Genomic DNA, 24184 nt, shown 5'->3' with positions numbered 1-24184 from the left:
GCAACGGTCTCCGAGTGAAGCAGTCGCCTATACCACTAGATGGCTGCGCATCCTTAAACCTAACCTAAACCTAATCTAAGGTCTTTTCAGAATTTTGTGGCTTATTTTTAAAAAATGGGGATTAGGATCAAATTTGTTGCGGAGGAGGTACTTGAAGGAATGGAGCGACAAAGTCCATTATGGAAGTGGATCTTATTTTGGGAATCATATCTTTTCGATTGGTACCGCGCCCACTAGTCATTTCAATCGGTCATCGTATAACTTTTAGACCAGTACGCCATGAAGCATGGATTTGTCCACGGAAAACAAAATGTCGCTGTAAACAGGACCACAACGAACAGCATCGGTCTACATTTCCAAAGGATCTCCGAACATTTTTAAACTTTTGTGGAGGAGGTACCTGAAGGAGTGGACCGATATGGTTTATCTTCGAACTAAAACTAAGTTTGGACAAAATATTACGAAAGAACAAATTTTGGATCACATCGACAGATCCGTTCGAGAGTTATCTTGCACTACGCACAGTGTTATAGGGGATTATAGGGACTTGGCCTTCGTGTGGCGGGCAGTGAATACAAGTTGTTACAACGAAAATCAAAGCGATTCGAGAGGAGGTCCTAAGCTGAACTTTTCCGAAATTTTGTGTGGGAGGTGCCCGAAGAAGTATACCGATTGAGTCCGTATCGGAACCTTATTTATGTCTGGTATAAATTTCGCGATGTGCCAAGTATAGGCGAAATCGGTTACACGCTTCAAGAGTTATCGTGCGCACAAATTTTCCAAACACTTTCAAACTTTTGTGATGGAGGTACCTTTAGGGATGGACCCATCTTCGAACCTGAACTAAGTTTGGACGAAATTTGATCCGTTCGAGAGTTATCGTGCGCTCCAGCCATACAGACGGACGGACGTTTCTCAACTCCAAATTGTCTGAAGTGGATTTGGTTCAAACACACTTGTGGTCTAAAACCATTATTTCGATTATGCGAATTGTTGGTCTTGTCCACTCCTTCAAGTACCACCCCACATAATCTCAATAATGTTCGTACAACTTTAAGAACATATCTCTGATAGTTTTGACTATTGTTTTTGCATCGTTCTCATGGTCCCTATTAAAACCATATCATAGCCTGAAGTGACGGAAAATTCCATCGAAATCCGTTTCAGACAATTTGGAGTCGATCTAGCAATGTTTGTCCGTCTGTCTGTACGACTGGCTGGATCGCACGAAAACTCTTAAACTCTAAACGGTTCGGAGCAAATTTTGGCGCTCGTAATATTTTTATAAATTAAGATGAAGGTCATATCGGTCTACTCCTTCGTGTACATACCCCACAAACGTTCGAAACTATTTGCTAAAATTGGAAGGAAGTAACCGATTTGGTCTATACTTTTCACATCGTAAAATTTCTACCGGGCAAAGATCAGGATGAAAACGACTATATCGGGTACTTCCCACACAAAATTTCGATTCTTTTTGCGGTACAAGTATTTTCAGGGTCACGCCCATACTTCCTTCTCGAAAGCTTTATAAAAACCTCTACGGCCTATATGTGTGTGTACTACACACATAAACTTCCCACCAGCACTATACACAAATTTTTCCAAAAATATATCAATTCATTTTTACTCGATATTACTCTTCGAGTGAACTCGTACTCTATTTCGAGCATTTTCACTCCCACTCTTATTGTTAAACCCCGAGTACTCGCGAGTGCTCCCAAATAAAACTAAAGAGTGGAGAGTAAACTTCTTTTTAAACTCGCATTCTTCGAGTACTCCCACTCGCGAGTAAAAACGAGCAAATCGGAGCTCTGGTGTGTAGTAGCAGGTTCGCAACATTCTAACTGGAAACTGCGTTGGTTCAAACTTTGCATACGCCAATATTTCTGCGAATCTTAGATAAAGTTCAAACATGGACATTGGTCTACTCCTTTGGGTACTGCTCCCTTTAAAGTTACAAAATTTTCGCAGCAATCCATTCAGCATTTACGCTAAGGAAAGTATATACTCCTTGATTCAACAATATTGGGCCTTAATGAAATATTGGTATTATAAAGTATATAATTTCATAGAGGTCGGAATAAGGAATGTATCGGTCCCGTCCTTTTGAAATTTATGAAAAGTGCAGTATAAGGACTCGTCTCGGATATATTTGAAAATGTTTGTTGTTTGTTTTCACGGTTCCTATTACAGCGGTACAAATTTGTCAAAAGTCCTTACTTTCTGAGAAAATGTGCTTAGTGTGCAAAATTACTCTCACAATTTCTAAAATTTCTTCCTTTCTGAAAGAAATTTGGCTTCCATAGACCCACCCCACATTACGGTAGCTACAGATGCTACGTGATACAAAATAAATATATTTTATATACGGCATAATTATTGCTTGCTGCTTTTTTGGTCAGAGGTTGTGGATAAAACTAGGTCAGTACAACTGACTGATACTTTCTTACTTCACAAGGTCACGAAATTCAGAGAACCCTTTTAAATAGATACTATGATGGTAGGTTGATGATATATGCCTGGCATAGCCGACGGAGATTTTTTACTTCTTAAAAAATTTTTGTTTATAATATTTGGATGGCATTTCTAATATTTTCTTATTCCAACCTAATATTTTATTGTCAAGTGGTTGCTAGCTATTGTTTTATTTGTTTAGCCATAGTTAGTGAGCAAAACTACATACATCTCGTATTGTGTATATTAGAAATACCGATTATTCTATTTATGCATGCATGCTCATGTTATGGGACTTTCTTTTGAGTGAGGCATCATTGCCATTGTTGATCGTATCGTTTAGGAACTCCCATAAAATTTGAATTGACCCTAAAGTGTATTTGTATGTTTTGTATTGTCCTCGAATTGGAATTTTTGGCAAACAGATAGCAGACAGTTTCTACACGCAGCACCACACACATGTTTTTGGTTCAATTAATCTTGCAATATTTGCATTTTATTGTTTTTACATTACAAAATGTTTGCAGTTTGGAAAAATAGTCGTGTATATGACTGGACAAATTTCAAATGAAAATGAAAGAAGGCGAATATTTTTAACAGCACAATATGTTTGTGGTTGCATTGGAATCGAAAAAGAAGAATGAGGTTCGGTCAATAAGTGTGTTCTTTCAGATTCTTTAGAGGATAAAAGGTCGTTTATTAAATACTTGAGGGTCCAAGAAAGGCAATGAATGTGGGATTTTATATATTTTTTGGGGGGACTGAAAGGGTTTTAAGGGGATCTAACGATTTTTAATTTTTAGAATGTCCCCAAGAAATCCATGATTTCTAATAGGACCCAAAGAGGACAATATTTTATTTCTTGAGGATCCAAAAAGTAGAATTTGGTTGAATATTTTATATGATTTTAATGACCTATTAGGACAAAAATGTGCAAAAGAAATAGTTTTTTTTTTTTTACATTTTAAGATTAGCACGGTGCTCTTGAATCAACTTTAAATGGAAGGTGCTTACACCTGGGAAGTTTTTGCGGATTCTGAATCTACAATGTTCATAGATGAGAAAAATCGAAAAACAAAAAAAATGGCTGAGCGCTTTTTAAATAAATCGCGATTCAAGTTGAGATTTTCGTGTTTGTTTAGGTTTTTGCGATTTTTCTTGGAAACCGCAAGTCCTATTAAAATGGGACAGAAGAAAATGTTGTAGCTATCCAAATTCCCTACAAGATTAAACTTTACCGTATTTTCGTAGGTTTTACCATTTTTCAGATATTGAAGTTCAAATTGGGACAATGCACTGACTGTATCGCCCCCTTATAAAACAATGTCATGAAGGGTACGCCTTAACTAACTTTTAATAAAAACCGCTTACACAGGGGAAGTTTTTGTGAATTCTGAAACAGCAATGTTCATAGATGAGAAAAATCCTAAAACAAGAAAAAATCGCTGTAGGGATTTTTAAATAAATCGCGGTCAAAATTCACATTTTAGGTGTTTTTAGGTTTTCACGATTTTGCTTGGAAACCGCAAGTCCAATCGAAATGGAGCTAAAGAAAATGTTGTAGCTGTGAAAATTCTCTACAGGATTGACGTTTATGATTTGTTTTAAGGCTGTACCACTTTTGAGATAAATAAGCTCAGTTTACATTTTTATGTTTTTTGTTAGGGTTTCGCGATTTTGCTTGAATACGGCAAGTCTTATCGGCATGGGACTTAAGAAAATCTTATAGCTGTGAAAATTCTCCACAAGACTGGCTTATGTAATTTTTGCTAGGTTGTACCATTTTTTTAGATATATAAGTTTAAATTGTGAAATTGCAGTCATGACATTGTTTTATAAGGAGACGATTCAGAATTGAATTGTCCCAATTTCAACTTCTATACCTCAAAAGTTGTAAATCCTACGAAAATATCATTAAAGTCAATCTTGTAGAGAATTTTGATAGCTACAATATTTTCTTTATTCCCATTTTGATAGGACTTGCGATTTCCAAGCAAAATCGCAAAAATCTAAACAACCCCGAAAAATGTCAACTTGAATCGCGAATTATTTAAAAAGCGCTCCGGCGATTTTTTTTGTTTTTTGATTTTTCTCATCTATGAACATTGTAGTTTCAGAATCCGCAAAAACTTCCCAGGTGTAAGCACCTTCCATTTAAATTTGATTCAAGAGCACCGTGTTAGATTTTATATTTCTAAAGATCATAATTGGGATCCAAAAAGAATAAAGCTTGGATTTAAAAAAATTGTCTTTTGAAATATGATTGCGGTCCAAAATATATAATAACCGTAGATATTTTTTAAAAATATGTTTAGGATCCAAAATCGAGTATAAACGTGGATTTTCTTTTAAATACTTTATGATCCCAAATCGATATTAAGCGTCGATTTTGTAAAAAATATTATAAGAATCCAAAATTGATAATAAGCGCTGATTTTTTTAAATATTTTTAGGATACCAAATAGATAATAAGCGAAGATTTTTTGTAAAAATATTTGTAGGATCTAAAATCGATAATAAGGGTGGATTTTTTAAATATTTTTAGGATACAAGCGTGGATTTTTTGAAAAACATTTTTAGGATACAAGCGTGGATTTTATTAAAAATATTTTTAGGATACAAGCGTGGATTTTTTTAAAAATATTTTTAGGATACAAGCGTGGATTTTTTGAAAAATATTTTTAGGATACAAGCGTGGATTTTTTGAAAAATATTTTTAGGATACAAGCGTGGATTTTTTGAAAAATATTTTTAGTATCTAAAATCGATCTTTTTAAAAATATTTTTAGGATTCAAAACCGATAATAATCGTGCATTTATTTTTTAATATGTTTAGGATCCAAAATCGATAATAAGCGTCGATTTTGTAAAAATATTTTTAGGATCCAAAATCGATAAAAAGTTTGGATTTTGTTAAAATTTTTTTTAGCATCGAAAATCGATAAAAAGTGTGGATTTTTTAAAAATATTTATAGGATCCAAAACCGATATTAAGCGTGGATTTTTTAAAAATGTTTTAGCATCCGAAATCGATAAAAAGCGTGGATTTCTTTAAAAATAGCGATAATAAGCGTAGATTTTGTTACAAATGTTTTAGCATCCGAAATCGATAAAAAGCGTGGATTTATTTAAACATATCGATAATAAGCGTAGATTTTGTTACAAATGTTTTAGCATCCGAAATCGATAAAAAGCGTGGATTTCTTTAAAAATAGCGATAATAAGCGAAGATTTTGTTACAAATGTTTTAGCATCCGAAATCGATAAAAAGCGTGGATTTCTTTAAAAATATCGATAATAAGCGTAGATTTTGTTACAAATGTTTTTAGTATTTAAAATAGATAATAAGCGCGCTTTTTTTAAAAATATTGTTAAGTCCAAAATCGATAACAAGCGTGGATTTTGTTAAAAATATTTTTGGATCCAAAATCGATAATAAGTATGGATTTTGTCAAAAATATATTTCGATTTTAATCGTGGATTTTTTAAAAAATATTTTTAGGATCTGAAATCGATAATAAGTGTAAATTTTTTAAAATATTTTTAGGATCCAAAATTCATTCATTCATAATATTTTTATGTTCCAAAATCGATAATAAACGTGGATTTTTTCAAAAATATTTTTAGGATCCAAACTCGACAAAAAACGTGAATCTCTTTAAAAATGTCGATAATAAGCGTAGATTTTGTTAAAAATGTTTTTAGGATTTAAAATCGATAATAAGCGTGGATTTTTTAAAAATATTTTTAGGTCCAAAATCGATAATAGGCATGGATTTTGTTAAAAATATTTTGGTAATATTTGTGGATTTTTTAAAATTATTTTTAGGATCCGAAATCTATAATACGCGTGGATTTTTAATAATATTTGTAGGATCGAAAATAAGGGTTGTTTTTTTTTTTTCAAATATATTAGGATAAAAAAGTCGATAATAAGCGTTTTTTGAATATTTAAGAATCCAAAATCGATAAAAGCGTAGATTTTTTTAATATTTTAGCATCCAAACTCGATAATAAGCTTAGAATTTTTTAATATTTTAAGATCCAAAATTAATAATACCGTGGATTATTTTAAAAATATCACTGTACAACACAAAAAAATAATTACAAGATAATTCGGTCAGATTATCAAAGAGACCGAAAAAAAGAAGACACGTGTACCGGCGTTTTGAAAGTTTACGTCGAGAAGTAACCTAAATAGGCGTGGGAATTTCCGCCCATTTCTACAGGTTTTGAAATATTCGACATCATATTCCTTGGAATCCTTGCATTTTAGGTATAAAGTGTCTTTGGCAATATTACTGACAACAATACGGCGTATCTTTTTATGTAAAAAATTAACCCTCATGCGAGTCACTAAATGGGTCTTTTTGGTCCATTTTTTCAAAAACGTTTAAAACTTCATTAAAATGTGATCGCATCAGATCAAAATATTCCACAAAATTATTTGTCATAAAATTTTACTGCAGGTCCCCGAATACACCAAAACTCTAAATCGTACCTAAACGCCAGGAATCTGCCAAAAGTAAAATCACGTTTTAGGGTTAATGTTGTAATTTATCTGAGTTTATTACGTTTTGTCCTACAAAACTTCATTCTAGATAGAAGACGTCAAAGACAAAAATATTCTCCATCAAATTTCAGTATAAGTCGCCAAATAAATGAAACATGTATTTACAATATATATCAAGAAAATATATACATGAAATTTGCCAACAAACACCCAAATATTTTTTGAATAAATTTGTTTTAATTCTTTTTTCGGGTTGATGCATAAAAGTAACATGAAATCTAGTTTAAGACGAAAGTTGTTAAAATAAGAAATATTCTACACAAAATTTCACTATAAGCCCCAGAACAAACTATATATCTAAGTAAAATACTTTGTTAAGAAAATTACGTTACAAAATTAGATATTATAGGTAGAAATTATTTGCTCACCTTTTAGAATCTTAATTGAAATTTATTCCATTGTTAGTCAAAATCTCCTAAAGTACTTCACTTTTTGGGGATTGTGTCAAAAGAAGAAATGTTCCAAATCAAATTTCATTATGAGTCTCTGAACAAACGAAATTAGTAGCTATAATATTTAACATCTCCAGAAGCTTTCGCTTTTCATATATGATTTAGGACCATATTCTACCGTTTTATTCACATTTTCGTTATCTGCGGTAAAAAAAATAGTAAGATAGTTTGTTCTGGGACTTATAGTGAAATTTTGTGTAGAATATTTCTTCTTTTAACGACTTTCGTCTAAAACTAAATGTCATGTTACTTTCATGCATCAACCCGAAAAAAGAACAAAACTAATTTATTCAAAAAATATTTGGGTGTTTTGTTGGCAAATTTGATGTATATATTTTTCTTGATATATATTGTAAATATATATTTCATTTATTTGGCGACTTATACTGAAATTTGATGGAGAATATTTTTTGTCTTTGACGTCTTCTATCTAGAATGAAGTTTTGTGGGACAGAACGTAATAAACTCATATAAAGTACAACATTAACCATAAAAACGTGATTTTACTTTTGGCAGATTCCTGGCGTTTAGGTACGATTTAGAGTTTTGGTGTATTCGGGAACCTATAGTTAAATTTTATGACAAATAATTTTGTGGAATATTTTGATTTGATACGATCTCATTTTAAAGGAGTTTTTAAATTTTTTTGAAAAAATGGACCAAAAAGACCCCTTTAGTGACTCGCATGAGGTTAATTTTTTACATAAAAAGATACCCCCTATGTTGTCAGTAATATTGCCAAAGACTCTTTATACCTAAAATGCAAGGATTCCAAGGAATCTGATGTCGAATATTTCAAAACACAATATACACAGGCTGAGGGTATATCTCTGTCGGCAAAGCCGACTGATACTTTTTTACTTGTTTTATTAATTTTTTAATTAATTTCTCGTTAGAGACGAGCTTACTGACCAAGATGCTTTTTGAAAAAGGAAAGCCGACGATACGAACCCACACAATCACCACTGTGTGACATGCATGTTTCGCCTTTGGTTTAGGAAGGCTCCTCAGACACATCGGCTGTGGGGCGGCTTCGCTATCCTCTAACTTATTTCCTCTTTCAAATGCAAGTTGTTTTTTTACAAAGTTGAATTTTTTTTGTTCAAATCTTTGTATGGCTTTCATGACAAACGCTTAGCGTAGTCTTTGAAAGTTATGAGTTTGCTTCTGAACACTAACACGCCGTGACAACACTTTTTTCCATGTGTTTTTCAAGGACGTGGGTTCGAACCCCAGCCTGGCTCAAGCTGATTTTTATTTTTATTTGAAAATTTTTTGCCTATTAGGCGAAGGTAATTTTTTTATTAATTTTTTAATTAATTTCTCGTTAGAGACGAGCTTACTGACCAAGTTGCTTTTGAAAAAGGAAAGCCGATGATACGAACACAACTTGCATTTGAAAGAGGAAATAAGTTAGAGGATAGCGAAGCCGCCCCACAGTCGATGTGTCTGAGGAGCCTTCCTAAACCAAAGGCGAAACATGCATGTCACACAGTGGTGATTGTGTGGGTTCGTATCGTCGGCTTTCCTTTTTCAAAAAGCATCTTGGTCAGTAAGCTCGTCTCTAACGAGAAATTAATTAAAAAAGTTCAATTTTGTTGTACATTGTATTTTTAGAATGCAAATCGATAATAACCGTGGATTTTTGTTAAAATATTGTTAGGATCCAAAATCGATAATACTTGTGGATTTTGTTAAAAATATTGCTGGATCCAAAATCAATAATACTTGTGGATTTTGTTTAGAATAAGTTTAGGATCCAAAATAGATAATAGGCGCCGATTTTTTTACTTGAATCTTGAAATTTTCAAGATTTTTTGCCCTGAACTATGGAGGAAAAAAACTGGATTTTTGGGATTTTTTTATTTATTATGTTTAAGATCGCCGCTGATTCCATGATCGGATAATAATCGCGGATTTTTTGAGAGGACGGAAAAAGCAAAATCAACTTGAATTTTTAAATTTCTTAATCATGATTAGAGGGCAACGAAGTATTTTAAGTTTTTTTTTTTTTAGAAAACCCAAACCCATATATCCTTAAATCTTGTTAATCAATTAGTATCTTAATCTAAACACAAAAAGCAAAATATATAATTAATTTTAATTTTATATATATAAACTAGCAAAATGCCCGCCACTTCGTAAGCGGAAAAGGAATAATATACAAATAAACAATATTTAACATGGAGAACACTGAAAATTTTGATATACTAATACTTATTTGAATTGATATTTAATTTCTTTCAAGTACCGCTCGTATACGTTTTGTTCGAATTTCAAAGAAAGACCTCTACAGTTCAACAGCGGCCTACATTTAAAATTCCTGTCCATGTTTTATTAGAACGGTATGGGTATTTTGAAAATTTTATCCACATTTTCCAACCGAATTTTGAAATTTGTGATATCAAAATGTAGAAAACCTTTATTCAGAAGATGTTACCCTATATAACATTAAATTTTTGAGACATTTTATTTTAGGCCTTTTTTCTCAGGATGTAAAAACTTCTTCAAATGAACTTACAATAACGTTTAGAATAGACAAAAAATATAAAAACAATTTTGTTGAAAAGGTACGTTTGACTTTTTGATTTCAGTACATTATTTAGAAACCGAATTCGTGTTAACCTAGAAACAATAGTACATTATTCAGTACAATTTTTAAAATCCAGGACCTTAGCTCAAATGTTACAGTTTTAGCTCTACTTGTTCACCCAATGTCAATGGTATTACATGTAGAAACCTTTCATACATTTAAAGGCGGATTTACATAAACATTCTGATCCAATCTCAACAGTTATCCTCATAACAAATTTCATTTATCGATTCACCCAGTACCAGTGCTTCAATGTTTAGTATTATTTAATACTTCTAGTACACTTATTGTACGACCACCTCTAACAATGAACCTGACAAATCAATAATATATCAGAATTTCACTTCTATACCAAATTTATTGCAATTTTGTACTTTTCACGCACTAATGATATAATTCCATCTTCATTGCTACACCCAACGTCAAATTTAATAGCATTTAGTACATTTCGTATTTCTCAATAAATCAACCAGTAGTCCGGTCAAAATAGACATGCGTAAATTCCCACAAAGCTGAATTTTGGTGGAGAGCTAGGGTTGGCCATTAGAAGCAACGTCCTAAAGGTCCCCATCGATCCCATGTGTGCAAAACAAGTTATTCGTGACCGGACTACAGCCCTCCGCCTAATTTTAGAATTTGTATGCATTTCAAAAAATCCGTATCTAAACACCAACACAATCCCTCATACAACAATTCGAAATTCCACCTATATCCCATCATGCAACACCAAACTGGTACTAAATTTAGTACTTATAGTATGTATAAGTTCCAAAAATTACTTCCTTTTATCCAAAACTATATCCAAACCGCGATTTAGTATTTTTCGTATACATTATTACGAATTTGCAAAACTTCCTCTCTATCTCCACTCTAAACGTAAACTGCTATACTAATACCTAATTTCACAATTTCAGCTCTACCCCTTGACACAATAACAATTTGGACCAAATACTGTGCCATTTAGTAATTTTCGTACACTTATTGTATGTATATCCACATCCATATCTCAACCCTACACACCAACAGCGGCTATAATACAAAATTTCCGAATTCCGCTTCTATTCATAATACCATTAATACTTTTCGTATGAAAGTACGAATTTCAATAACTATCTCCAACAGTAATTGCGAATTTCAGGATTCCAGCTCTATCCGTCCACCCAAATCAAAATTTTACCAAATTTAGTACAATTTATTAATTTTCGTACCCATAAGTACGAATTTCCAAAGCTACCTCAATGCAACGATTCCAGCTCTATCTGTACACCCAAATCCAAAATGTACCATTTAGTACTTTCCGTACCCATAAGTACGAATTTCCGAAACTACCTCAACCCTACACTCCATAAGTAATCATAATTCAAAATTTCAGGTTTCCAGCTCTATCCGTCCACCTAAATTTAATTGTACCATATTTAGCACCATTCACATTTAGTACTTTCCGTACCCATAAGTATGAATTTCCAAAACTACATCAACTTTACACTCCATCAGTAATCTTAATTCCAAATTTCAGGATTCCAACTCTATCCGTTCACTCAAATATATGTAAATTGTACCAAATTTAGTACATTTTGTACTTTCCGTACCCATAAGTATGAATTTCCAAAACTACCTCAATCCTACACTCCATCAGTAACCTTAATTCGAAATTTCAGGATTCCAACTCTATCCGTTCAACTAAATTTAAATTGTACCAAATTTAGTACTTTCCGTACCCATAAGTACGAATTTCCAAGACAAACTCAATCCTACACTCCAAAAGTAATTAAATTCCAAATTTCAGGATTCCAGCTCTATCCGTTCACCCAAATCCAAATTGTACCAAATTCAGTACATTTAGTACTTTCCGTACCCATAAGTACGAATTTCCAAAACTTCCTCAATCCTACACTCCAACAGTTACCTTAATTCGAAATTTCAGGATTCCAACTCTATCCGTTCACCCAAATATAAATTGTACCAAATTTAGTACATTTAGTACTTTCCGTACCCATAAGTATGAATTTCCAAAACTACCTCAATCATACACTCCATCAGTAATCTTAATTCTAAATTTCAGGATTCCAACTCTACCCGTTCACCCAAATATAAATTGTACCAAATTTAGTACAATTTGTACTTTCCGTACCCATAAGTATGAATTTCCAAAACTACCTCATTCCTACACTCCATCAGTAACCTTAATTCGAAATTTCAGGATTCCAACTCTATTCGTTCAACTGAATTTAAATTGTACCAAATTTAGTACCATTTAGTACTTTCCGTACCCATAAGTACGAATTTCCAAGACTAACTCAATCCTACACTCCAAAAGTAATTAAATTCCAAATTTCAGGATTCCAGCTCTATCCGTTCACTCAAATATAATTTGTACCAAATTTAGTACCGTTTACTACTTTTCGTACCCATAAGTAAGAATTTCCTAAACTACATAAATCCTTCACTCCATCAGCAATATTAATTCCAAATTTCAGGTTTCCATGTCTATCTAAATCCAAATTGTACCAAATTTGGTACCATTTAGTACTTTTCGTACACATAAGTATGAATTTCCAAAACTACCCCCATATCTCAATCGTACACTTCAACGGTAATCTAAATTCCAAATTTCAGGTTTTTAGCTCTATCCGTTCACCCAAATCCAAATTGTACCAAATTTAGTACCATTTAATACTACTCGTACACATAAGTACGAGCTTCCAAAATCATTTCCTTATATCAACACCACTTCCCAACCTTGATTCCCATACCAAATATGAAGATTGTAGCTATATCCGCTCAAAATATACAATTGGTACCAAATTTAGTAACTTTTCGTACACTTATAGGTCGAATTTCCAAAAACCCTTTGGTACATCTTTCTAACTCTCCATCAGTTACCCTCATTCCAAATTTCAGAATTCTAGCTCTTCCCGTTTGCCTAATACAAAGGGTACCATATTTAGTACCTTTTAGTACTTTTCGTACCCTTCTAGGTCGAATTTCCAAAAACCCAGCCTTATCTCACCCCTACACACCGACAGCAACCCACAGTCAAAATTTCAGCATTCTAGCTTCAGCGGTTTCTTCTGGGCGATGATATGTCAGTCACTCAGTCACTCAGTCACTCACTCACTCACTGAGCTCTTTTATATATATAGATTAATTTTTCTCTTACCAGTTTGTGTGGTATTTCGATGAAAGAAACTCTTCAAATAGGTCATCAGTCTTCGATGTAACGGTCGATGACGATGCCGCGATGAGCGTCTCGATTTGCCCTGTTCCACATCGTCTTCACTTTTTAGTTCGTCACACTTGGAGGCATCGACAATGATTTCTATGCTACGCTGTTTGTCACGATTGGAAGCTTGAAAGGAATGTTGTTGTTGTTGCTGCTGTTGTTGCTGTTGTAATGAAAGTGAGGATTGTGTCAGAGCTGTTGTCACAGGAACAATTAAAGCATCACTAGGATTCTGGCCGGTGCCAGCTATAGAGGCAATATTTATTGTACTACTATCGGCGATTGCAATGCCACCGCCAGATATGCTACCTATTGATGAGGTGGGTCCGGGTTGTTGTTGTATAACGGAGCGACTGGTACTGGCTGTACATGTCTCTTGGTTGTGTAGAGATGTATGTGAAGTGGCGGCTGTACCCATTAACCCAACAACTACTCCGCTACCCGCACCACCACCACCACCACCGGCCCCTGTTCCATTATTGTTACTGGCATGTTGTGTCAAATGTGCACCATTCGTGGTGGCATTTGTCGCACTGCCGCGATAGATTAATTCACTATCGTGTGATATGGTGCGTATGGTGTGCAATCCCGTGTGATGCGATGTACTGGTTACTAAGCCACCTCCAGCACCACCACCACCATTGGCATGGCCGCCATTTGATGAACCATTTAAACCAGTATAATAGGCGCTTGTTGGACGTTGCACTTGTGGACCCGCCATAACAACTTTCTGTTAGCTAGTTTTTTTCTTAACTGCTTCTATCTCTTATTGGCAAATGGTTTGCAAAGCAATTTGTGAAATATCCTTTTTGAGTTTTACTCGTTTTTTGTTGTTAGTTCGGTTGCACTTGTTTCTGTCGATCTTCTTGTTGTTGTTGGTGTTAGGACTTTTAAGGGGATTTATTTCTAATGGAGCACAAATTGAAAATTTTTTCATCAAAGGTTGGGATGTGGGTGGATATACTGTACTACTGCAACTATTGCCTGTGGGCGAGGACGAGGAATTTGGGAGGCTTAAAAGTTCTTTTGCTTTGTTACGCTTGTTTGTTGCTTTTTTCGTTTTTATTTTTCAGGGAAATTGCCTTTTTGACTTGACTATTTTAAAATCATTTTCGTTTCTTTGAGTCTTCTTTTTAACATTTTCATTCAAATTTTACAATTTTCAGGTACAACATATTTTGTTTTGGCACTATTTTTAAAAGATTTGTAAATAACTTGGGTAAACATTTTCCTTGGTGATTCCCTTTTAACAATTTGTTTCTTTTCATCAAAATTAAATTTCTTTAGTTGCAGTTGGTTCGTAAAAACTAGCATTTGTTGCAAACGCCACTTTTACTATTATGCTTGGTTTTTGTTTTTGTTGTTGCTGTTAGATTGGGTTAGTAAGTCATGATGTTAGACATAGATTTGATTTGTTTTATTATTTGGGGTTATTCAGACAACACACTATGATGACACATACAACAACACACACACGTTGCAGTTAAACATTGAGCTTTATTTGGATGATTGTGTTAGCGATTTTATCTGCAAAAATACAAAGATAAAGAGACATTTTTATACAAAAGCTTTTCAATGAGAATACATTTGCTGTGCTGTATATTTTGTTATGGCAATGTTATGATAGCAAATCTATATGAGTAATTATTTATTTTTCAAATTGAAATAAAATACAATCGGCATGACTGAATTCCAATATAAACAATATATTATTTGTCCGCATCAAAGCGGGAATAATCTGTAATGAGACAGACTTTAAATCAAACGGTTTCATATATTTGTTGACAATTTTTAAATTAAAAGGAAGAACGCCTCTCCACATTTATCGAAAGTGATGTCCGTTTAGCTGTTGTGGTCCCACACGATTTAATTTTAGAACATACGAACTTTCTAGGCAAGCCTTATGTAATTGAGTGTAACTCGATTCATATTAGTCTGTTAATCGCCGAGTCCGAACGGCGTGTATGAAGACACCACCTGTAGAAAACTGTACATTAGGGTTATGACTTTTTGGCCTTTTTTCAAAAATGATTTCCGGTGGCGAGAATGAATGAACTTTTGCCTATGAATTTTACCAAAAATAACGTTCATTCCATTTATTTACACTGTGAACAAAAATTTTGGGGCAGATTTAATTCCTTTTGGAGATGAAAGTCCTTGTTGAGTATATTAAGAACCCCGAAGGACAGATCCGCCGTGAGTCGAACTTCCGCGTTATGGCGTGATGAAGTTTTTGCTAGAGACCCTGTAAGCCATCAGGGACTAGAGTTATATCTTTGTTCACTGCTGATTTAGCTTATTTTTGAGATGACATGTCTTCACTCAAATCGAATGAGGATTATTTTCGTAGAGCACTTCGAACTTTTAGCTTGCTTTCTTCAATGTTCTTTTCGTCCTTTATTTTAAGAGCCGCTATAAAAGTACCACAAGATTACGTTTTTCAGCTTCGAAATGATCTGCAAAAATGTCGCTCAGAAAATTGTTGGTACGGCTCTTATTGACAACTAATCGATTTTGTCTCGTTTTCGTGGTCGTTTTGTGCATTTACCCTGTTTTTGTTCAGAAAAAGACTATATTTTGTTTTTTGTATATTCGTTACAGAACATACAAAAACACAGTTTTTTCTGAGCAAACAGGGGTACAAGTCAAAAATGATTATGAAACGCGACAAAATCGAATAGTTGTCAATGAGAGCCGTACCTAGAATTTTCTAAGCGACATTTTTGCAGAACAGTTCGAAGCTGAAAACGTCATCTTGTGGTACATTTATAGCGGCTCTTAAAATAAAGGACGAAAAGGACGTTGAAGAAAGCGAGTTACAATGTGGAAGTGTTCTACGAAAATAATCCTCATTCGATTTGAGTGAAGACATGTCATCTCAAAAATAAGCTAAATCAGCAGTGAACAAGGATATAACGGTAATTCCTGATAGCTTACAGGGTCTCTAGCAAAAACTTCATCACGCCATAACGCGGAAGTTCGACTCACGGCGGATCTGTCCTTCGGGGTTCTAAATAAAAAAAATTTTCCGTGCCCCAGACTTTCATCTCCATTTTGTTGCACAGTGTTTTTGAAATAGTTCACGCACAAACCGCATTGAAAGTAAACCTTTAAACAAATACTATAAAATGATTTTTTTGAATAATTTCCTGGTGCACTAACGAATTACCTCTTTCCTATTAATAACTAAAATAACTTTTATTTCATTTAAATATTGAAAAATTGTTGACAACCACTTTCACTTGATAAAGGGTGATCAATTTAGAGGTTCCTACTTATTTTAAAGAAAAAAACCAGAAAAATAAAATTGAATGGGTAATGTTTATTATCATTTGAAAGAACTTTCGATGACCTAAATTTTTTGCATATTATGTCTAAAAAATATTGGCCGAGGCTACGTCTCAGACGGTCCATCCGTTAAGTGCAATTTTCAATGACACGTTCAAGCTTTTCGACTGGCGAATGGCACGTCTGATGTTTTCACCCAAGACCGGAATCGAAGCGGATTTATCCGCATACAATTTTGACTTTACATATTCTCACAGGAAACCGTCTAACGAAGTGATATGAGACGATCTTGATGGCCAATCGACTGTTCCAAAACGTGCTCACCGAAGTGTTCTTTCAATAAATCCATTGATTGATGCGATGTGTGGGAAGTGGCGCCTTTATTTTGAAACCAAATGCCGCCGAGATTACGAGCTTCAATTTCAGACATCAAATAGTCGGTTATCACGGCGCAATAACGGTCGCCATTGACAATGAAGTCCTAACCTGCATCATTTTGAAGAAATAGGGTTCGACGATTCCACCGACCCACAAACCATTATTTTTCTGGATGAAGTGACAGCTCTTGAATCTATTTAAGTTGATCTTCTTCTTTACATTACTTTAAAGCCAGAAATGTGCGTCATCACTGAACAAAATTAGACTCGAAACACGCTCCCCACATAACACGAATTTTCGTAATAAAGTTGAACGATTTGTAAACTTTGTAGAGGCGTAAGCTTTTCTCTCACGACTCTCGCGTTATATGTCAAAAAAGGCTGTTGTTAATAGTACCTCTTGTTGGATAACCCGTTATATGTGATTAATGTGACTCCAAAAATGTTTGAAAAAAGCACTTATATGAAAAACTTAACAGTTTTTTGTGCGAAAACTTTTTTCAATCGAGTCAACCTAAAATTAAGATTTTATCTAATCTTATGTGATAGCTCATCAAAATATGATGCAGGGATACGAGGTTGTAAAATTCATAACCCATAACTACCACATTAAGCAAAGACACATTTTCGCACGTATAACAGATTTATAACAGTGAGTAGACACGACGTTGAGAAATTCAATCATCAGGACCTAGAAAAGGCACGCGCACACAGAAAGTTGCATTGAACAGCTGAAGGTGTGTCACGTGACCCCTACATTACACCGCTGGCTCCTTATCGCGATTCAAGTTGACATTTTTAGGTTTTGACGATTTTGCTTTAAAACAACAAGTCCTATCGAAATGAGACTAGAGAAAATGTTGAAGCTATGAAAATTTTCTACAAGACTGATCCCTTTGGTATTTTCTAAGGTTTTACCATTTTTGAGATATATAAGTTCAAATTGGGACAATGCACTGACTGTATCGCCTCCTTATATAACATTGTTATGACTACAATTTCCCAACTTTAACTTATATATCTCAAAAATGGTACAACCTACGAAAAAGATACCAAAGCCAATCTTGTAAAGAATTTTTACAGCTACAAAATTTTCTCTAGTCCCATTCCGATAGGACTTTCGGATGAAGACGTGCGAAAAAATCTGAATGATTGATCTGAACTTCTATATCTCAAAAACGGTAAAAGCTACGAAAATATTATGCAGGTCAATTTTGTACAGTGTTTTCACTGCTGCAACATTTTCTTTAGTCCCATTTCGATAGGACTTGCGGTTTCGAAGCAAAATCGTGAAAACCTAAAAAACCCCTAAAAATGCCAACATGAATCGCGATTTATTTAAAAATCTCTCCAGCGATTTTTTCTTGTTTTTGAATTTTTCTCACCTATGAACATTGCTGTTTCAAAATCCGTAAAAACTTCCCAGGTTTAAGCGGTTTTCACTTAAAGTTAGTTGAAGCGCATCATGTGTGACATTGTTTTATAAGGTAGTGATACAGTCAATGCATTGTCCCAATCTGAACTTTTATATTTCGATAACGTTAAAACCTACGAAACTATCAAACATGCCATTCTGGTAGAGAATTTTCATAGCTATAACATTTTCTTTAGTTCCATTTCGATACGACTTGCGGTTTTAAAGCAAAATCGTGAAAACCTAAAAAACCCTAAAAATGTCAACTTGACTCGCGATTTATTTAAAACGCACTCCGACGATTTTTTTTTTTTGTTTTTTGATTTTTCTCATCTATGAACATTGTAGTTTAAGAATCGGCAAAAACTTCCCAGGTGTAAGCGCTTTCCATTTAAAGTTGCTTCAAGAGCACCGTGCGCTGCGATCCGTTCGCTGCTGCCGATTCGTTCGCTCCTGCCGATTGGTTCACTCCGCGCGATTCGTTCGCTCCTGGCGATTCGTTCGATCCTTGCGATTTGTTCGCTTCTCGCGATTCGTTCGTTCCTGGCGATTTGTTCTCCTCGCGATTCGTTCGCCATCATTACCGTCATTCACCCGAACGTCACCCAGCCGATTGCCGACCAGAGTGATACCAAGCCGAGTACTGCCGGGACGAGTGTTGCCGACGACTGCCAAAGAGCCGACAGCATCCGATAACTCCAGAGCCGAGCAACACAACCGACGACTACCAACGAGCTAATTCCTGATGGCCTACAGGGTCTCTAACAAAAATTTCATTACGCCATAACGCGGAAGTTCATAATATACTCACCAAGGCCTTCTTCCCTAAGAGGAATTTTCCGTGCCCCAGACTTTCACCTCCATTTTGTTGCACAGTGTTATCTAATCTAATGTAAAAAAATGTGTTCAGCTAGGTGAAAGGTACCACCTACGGGGCTATATCAGAGTCAACCTATCTTTATTTTTTTTGGCGGAAAAGTTTTATAGCTGCAGGGAACTTCAAGAGTCAAATTGAGGGTAGTTCCATGAAAACAATGTAGACCCTCAAAAATGGACCCTTGTTGACGAATTTTAGTGAAGAAATTTCGTGACCACTGAAAATTCCCTAAAATCGGGAGGTACAGTTATATGGGGGGATATACCAAAACATGGACCTATATTGACGATTATTTTTGAATAGACAAAATTGTAGATACAATTCTCAAAATACTGATCATTACAGCTAGTTCGGTTAAAAATTGCAGCTAAAATTCTCAAAATACCGAAAATCGGGAGATACCGTTATATGGGAGCTATACTAAAAACATGGACCTATGTTGACGATGTTTCGTTGGAGATGCTTTATGACCACTGAGAACTTCAAATGCCAAATTACAGCTATTTTGGTTAAAAACTGTAGCTTAAATTCTCAAAATACCGAAAATCGGGAGGTACCGTTATATGGGGGCTATACCAAAACATGGACCTATGTTGACGATGTTTGGTGGAGATGTTTCATGACCACTGAGAACCTCAAATGGCAAATTACAGCTAGTTTGGTTAAAATTGTAGCTAAAATTCTCAAAATACCGAAAATCGGGAGGTGACGATATATGGGGGCTATACCAAAACATGAACCTATGCTGCCGATGTTTCGTGCAGATGTTTTATGACCACAGAGAACCTCAAATGTCAAATTACAGCTAGATCGGTTAGAAATTATAACTAAAATGCTCAAAATACCGAAAATCGGGAGGTACGGTTATAAGGGGGCCATACCAAAACATGGACCTATGTTGACGATGTTTCGTGGAAATGTTTCATGACCACTGAGAACCTCAAATGTCAAATTGCGGATAGTTCGGTTACAAATTGTGGCTAAAATTCTCAAAATACCGAAAATCGGGAGGTACCGTTTTATGGGGGCTATACCAAAACATGGACCTATGTTGACGATGTTTGGTGGAGATATTTCACGACCACTGGGAACCTCAAATGGAAAATTACAGCTAGTTCGGTTAAAACTTGTAGCTAAAATTCTCAAAATACCGAAAATCGGGAGGTACCGATATATGGGGGCTATACCAAAACATGGACCTATGCCCATATTCTCTAGGATATAAGTTTGTTGATCACTAGGAACCCTAAATGCCAAATTATAGCTAGTTCGGTCTCCAAATTTGGCGAAGAACGTCAAAATACCTCAAAACCGGAGGTTCCGTTATATGGGGGCTATACCAAAGAGTGGACCGATATAGTCCATCTTCGAACTTGACCTGCCTATGGAAAAAAGACCCTCGGGTGCAAAATTTCAGCACTCTATCTCAATTATTGCGGACGCTAGAGTGATTACAACAGACGGACAGACGGACGGACAGACGGACATGGCTAGATCGTCTTAGAATTTTATCCTGATCAAGAATATATGTACTTTATAGGGTCGCAAGTGATTATTTCGGAATGACAAACTTAATATACCCTCCATACTATGGTGGAGGGTATAAAAATGGTACAACGTGGGAAAAAGCAACAAAAACTGTCCTGTAGGGAATTTTTACAGCTATACGATTTTCTTTAGCCGCATTTCGATAGAACTTGCGGTTTCCAAGCAAAATCGCGAAAACCTAACAAAAAACCTTAATAATGTGGCATAAATTTCTATTTCTCAAAAATGAAGAAACCTAGGATCATATGAATTTATAAATTCTCTAGAAAATTTTCACAGCTACAACATCTTCTTTAGTTCCATTTCGATTGGACTTGTGGTTTCCAAGCAAACTTGCGAAAACTTATAGTAAACCTAAAAATGTGAACTTTGACCGCGATTTATCTAAAAATACCTTCTGCGTTTTTTTTTATTTTTTTATGTATGAACATTGCATCCGTAAAAACTTCCCAGGCAAAAGCACCTTTCATTTAAATTTAGTTCAGGCGTACCGTACATGTACTTGAAAAACCAATTAGACTGGAATACTTGTGAAATTAAGGCAATCGTTACGCTTACTCGTTATTCATCGTTCAAACATGTGATGCTTCTTGTCTGGGACTTTAAGACACGCATTCAATGCGGGAGACGGGCAGAGTTACCTCGGTGACACCCAAAGCATAAGGTAACTAACTTATTGAAATTACCTCTCTAAAAAGAATAATTTATTTCTATCACATTTAAAAACATCACAAAAACACCAAACTCAGCATATTTTGTTTGCATATTAATCTTATTTAGTTTATTAGTTCCACTTATGACTAATTACAACAGCCACCTAGCGTTTCTCATGTCACTCGCTATACATGTTTCATATACATATTTTTGCCAACAGCATTCTTTTACCGTCAACATTTTTTGTGCTTGTTCTTTTAAAAATAGCTGAGCTACGCGCTCCTCATCACACAGCAAACAAAAAAAAAAACACAAAACAGCATGAATGCGATGGTGCGTGAGTGCGTCCTCTTGTGATGTGTTACTAAAATTATACGCTTTGTCGGCTGTCATTTATTCACCATATTTTTTCTTGTTGCTGTTGTTTTTTGGGTATTTTTAGTCTACTTTGCAAAATTACCTAGCTCAGCGGTAGCAGTAACGCCGGTGTGCATAAATTATTTATGTCTTAAATAAAAAATTAACGCAACATGAAGCTGTTTTTGTCGATGTAATAATAAGGAAATATTTTCGTTTCTTTACAGGTCAGTGAGTTCGGTTGGAAAGGTGAGTAAAGCTTTTGATTTATTTTTAATACCAAGTGAATGAATAAAATAATAATAATGAATAATCCTAAACAAGGCCCTCGGACAACACACAATACCAAATTACAGCAATCTCAGTTCGAAAATTTGCAAAAAGGCCTCGAAATATACAATATTATCCAACAACGGTAAATGAGGGCTAGACTAAAACATGGTTACTATACATGTAATGAAAAAGGAAAGGAAAACTATTCGTGTAAATTTTTGGTAGTAAGTTTTCTATCTTCTGGGAACACAAAAATGAAATTATCAACCAATTCGGCAGAAAACTGTGACTGAAATCTTAAATCGGGTGGTACCTTTATATGGGAGCTATACCAAAGTGTGGATCTATACATTTTGATTTCTTCCAAAGAATGTTTTGTAACTGTTATAATATTTTGTACGCCTAGCGAAAACTAAATACAAAATTTCAGTTACTTCGACTGAATAATGTTGCTAAAGGTAAGGTCACATTAGAAAAATATTTGCTCCAGCGCCCGGCAGTGTAAGCGCAGACTGAGAGCAAGTTAGCCTAAATAATGCATTGCAATTATGATTACTTGCTGTCAGTACAGCGTACACTGCCGGGCACTGGAGCAAATAGTTCCCTAATGTAAACTTACCTTAAGGCTAACAAATTATCTTCCTAGGGGGCTATATAAAAACGTGAACCTATACCGACAAATTTCAGGTGGAAAGCTTAATGTCCCCAACAAAAACTAAATAGTTCATTTCAGCCATTTCGGTAGGCAATTGTGGTCACAAGTTTTAAAATACCGTAAATCGGGAGGTACAGTTCTATGGGGCTATATTAAGGCGTGGACCTATGCCGACTTATTTCAGGTGGAAAGTTTAATGCCCCCAACGAAGAAAGACTAAATACCAAATTTCAACCATTTCCGTGATATTGATGCTAAAACCTAGAAAATACCGAGGAAAAGTTTTGGAAAGTTCTATCCCCAACGAAGACTAAATACCAAATTTCAGCCATTTCGGTGAAATATTAAAGTCACAACCTTCAAAATACCGAAAATCGGGGGTACCGTTATACGGAGTTTGTCGGTAGACCTAACCGACAAATTTCAGGAGGAAAGTTTAGGAAATACCAATTTTCATCCATATCGATGGTATATTAAGGCAACAATCTTCAAAATACCGAAAATCGGGAATTACCGTTCTATGGGGCTATCTAAAAGGTTGACCTATATCGACAAATTTTAGGTGGAAAGTTTTATAAGCCCAACGAAAGTAAATAAAAATTTCTGTCATTGGTGGTATATTAGAGTTACCCTTATATGGGGGCTATATGAAAACGTGGACATATACCGACAAATTTCTGGTGGAAAATTTTATACCACCACGGAAGTCTACATATCAAATTCCAGGCATACAAAATTTCAGTGAGTTATAGAGGCCACAATCTTCAAAATACCTAAATTCGGAAGGTACCGTTCTATGGGGTCTCTCTAAAGAGGTATACCTATTCATACACATTTCAGGTGGACAGTTAACCCAACGAAGGTTAAATACCAAATTTTAGTCATTTCAGTGGGATATTTCAGTCACAACCTTCAAAAAGCCGAAAATCGAAAAGGTGGACATATACCGAGACTAAATGACAAATTTCATCCATTTCAGTGGGGCTACAAACTTCAAAATGCAGAAAATCGGAAGGTACCAGGGGGAGGGGGCAACCAGGGTTTCGGAGTCGAGGTATTTTTGGCTCGACTCCAACTCCGACTCCAGACGATTTTTTTTCACGACTCCGGCTCCTACTCCGACTCCGGGTCGACTCCGAGAGTGAATTCCTATACCACTAAAAATGAATAAAATGTGCACAAATTTTTAACTTTTTCCTATATTTTGGCCTATATAGGCTAATGTGTTAGTTTTTCCTTACATATTCATTAGAAAGGGCTTTCTTTTGAATATATCCGAATATATGAATGTTGTTTCTGCCGAATCTTACATTGGAAAATAGCAAAGTTAGAAAATTTTTGTCGGTTTTCCTTTCTTGCATAAGTATACTCTGGCTTTCAAAATATGTGAAAATGAAGGGGCAACAAAAATCATAAGGACTACATGCAAAAAAATTATAAGCA

The 24184-nt window shown here is 35.0% G+C and overlaps 1 protein-coding gene across 1 annotated transcript in view; it reads right to left on the bottom strand.

The window, feature by feature from the left end:
- LOC141398353 (uncharacterized) overlaps positions 1-14822 on the bottom strand; it is a 285059-nt gene extending 270237 nt beyond the window's left edge. The window contains exon 1 of the mRNA XM_073975640.1: positions 13236-14822. Coding sequence (XP_073831741.1) covers positions 13236-14019 — 784 coding nt within the window. The 5' untranslated portion in view covers positions 14020-14822. The remainder of the gene's footprint in view (positions 1-13235) is intronic.
- Between the last annotated feature and the right edge of the window lie 9362 nt (positions 14823-24184).

The sequence above is a fragment of the Musca autumnalis genome, unplaced genomic scaffold, assembly GCF_047663935.1.
Source record: "Musca autumnalis isolate F117 unplaced genomic scaffold, ASM4766393v1 scaffold_3, whole genome shotgun sequence".
In the NCBI taxonomy this organism is placed as follows: Eukaryota; Metazoa; Arthropoda; class Insecta; order Diptera; family Muscidae; genus Musca; species Musca autumnalis.
Note: the sequence above shows the minus strand (reverse complement) of the source record. Positions and strands in the feature narration are given on the sequence as shown.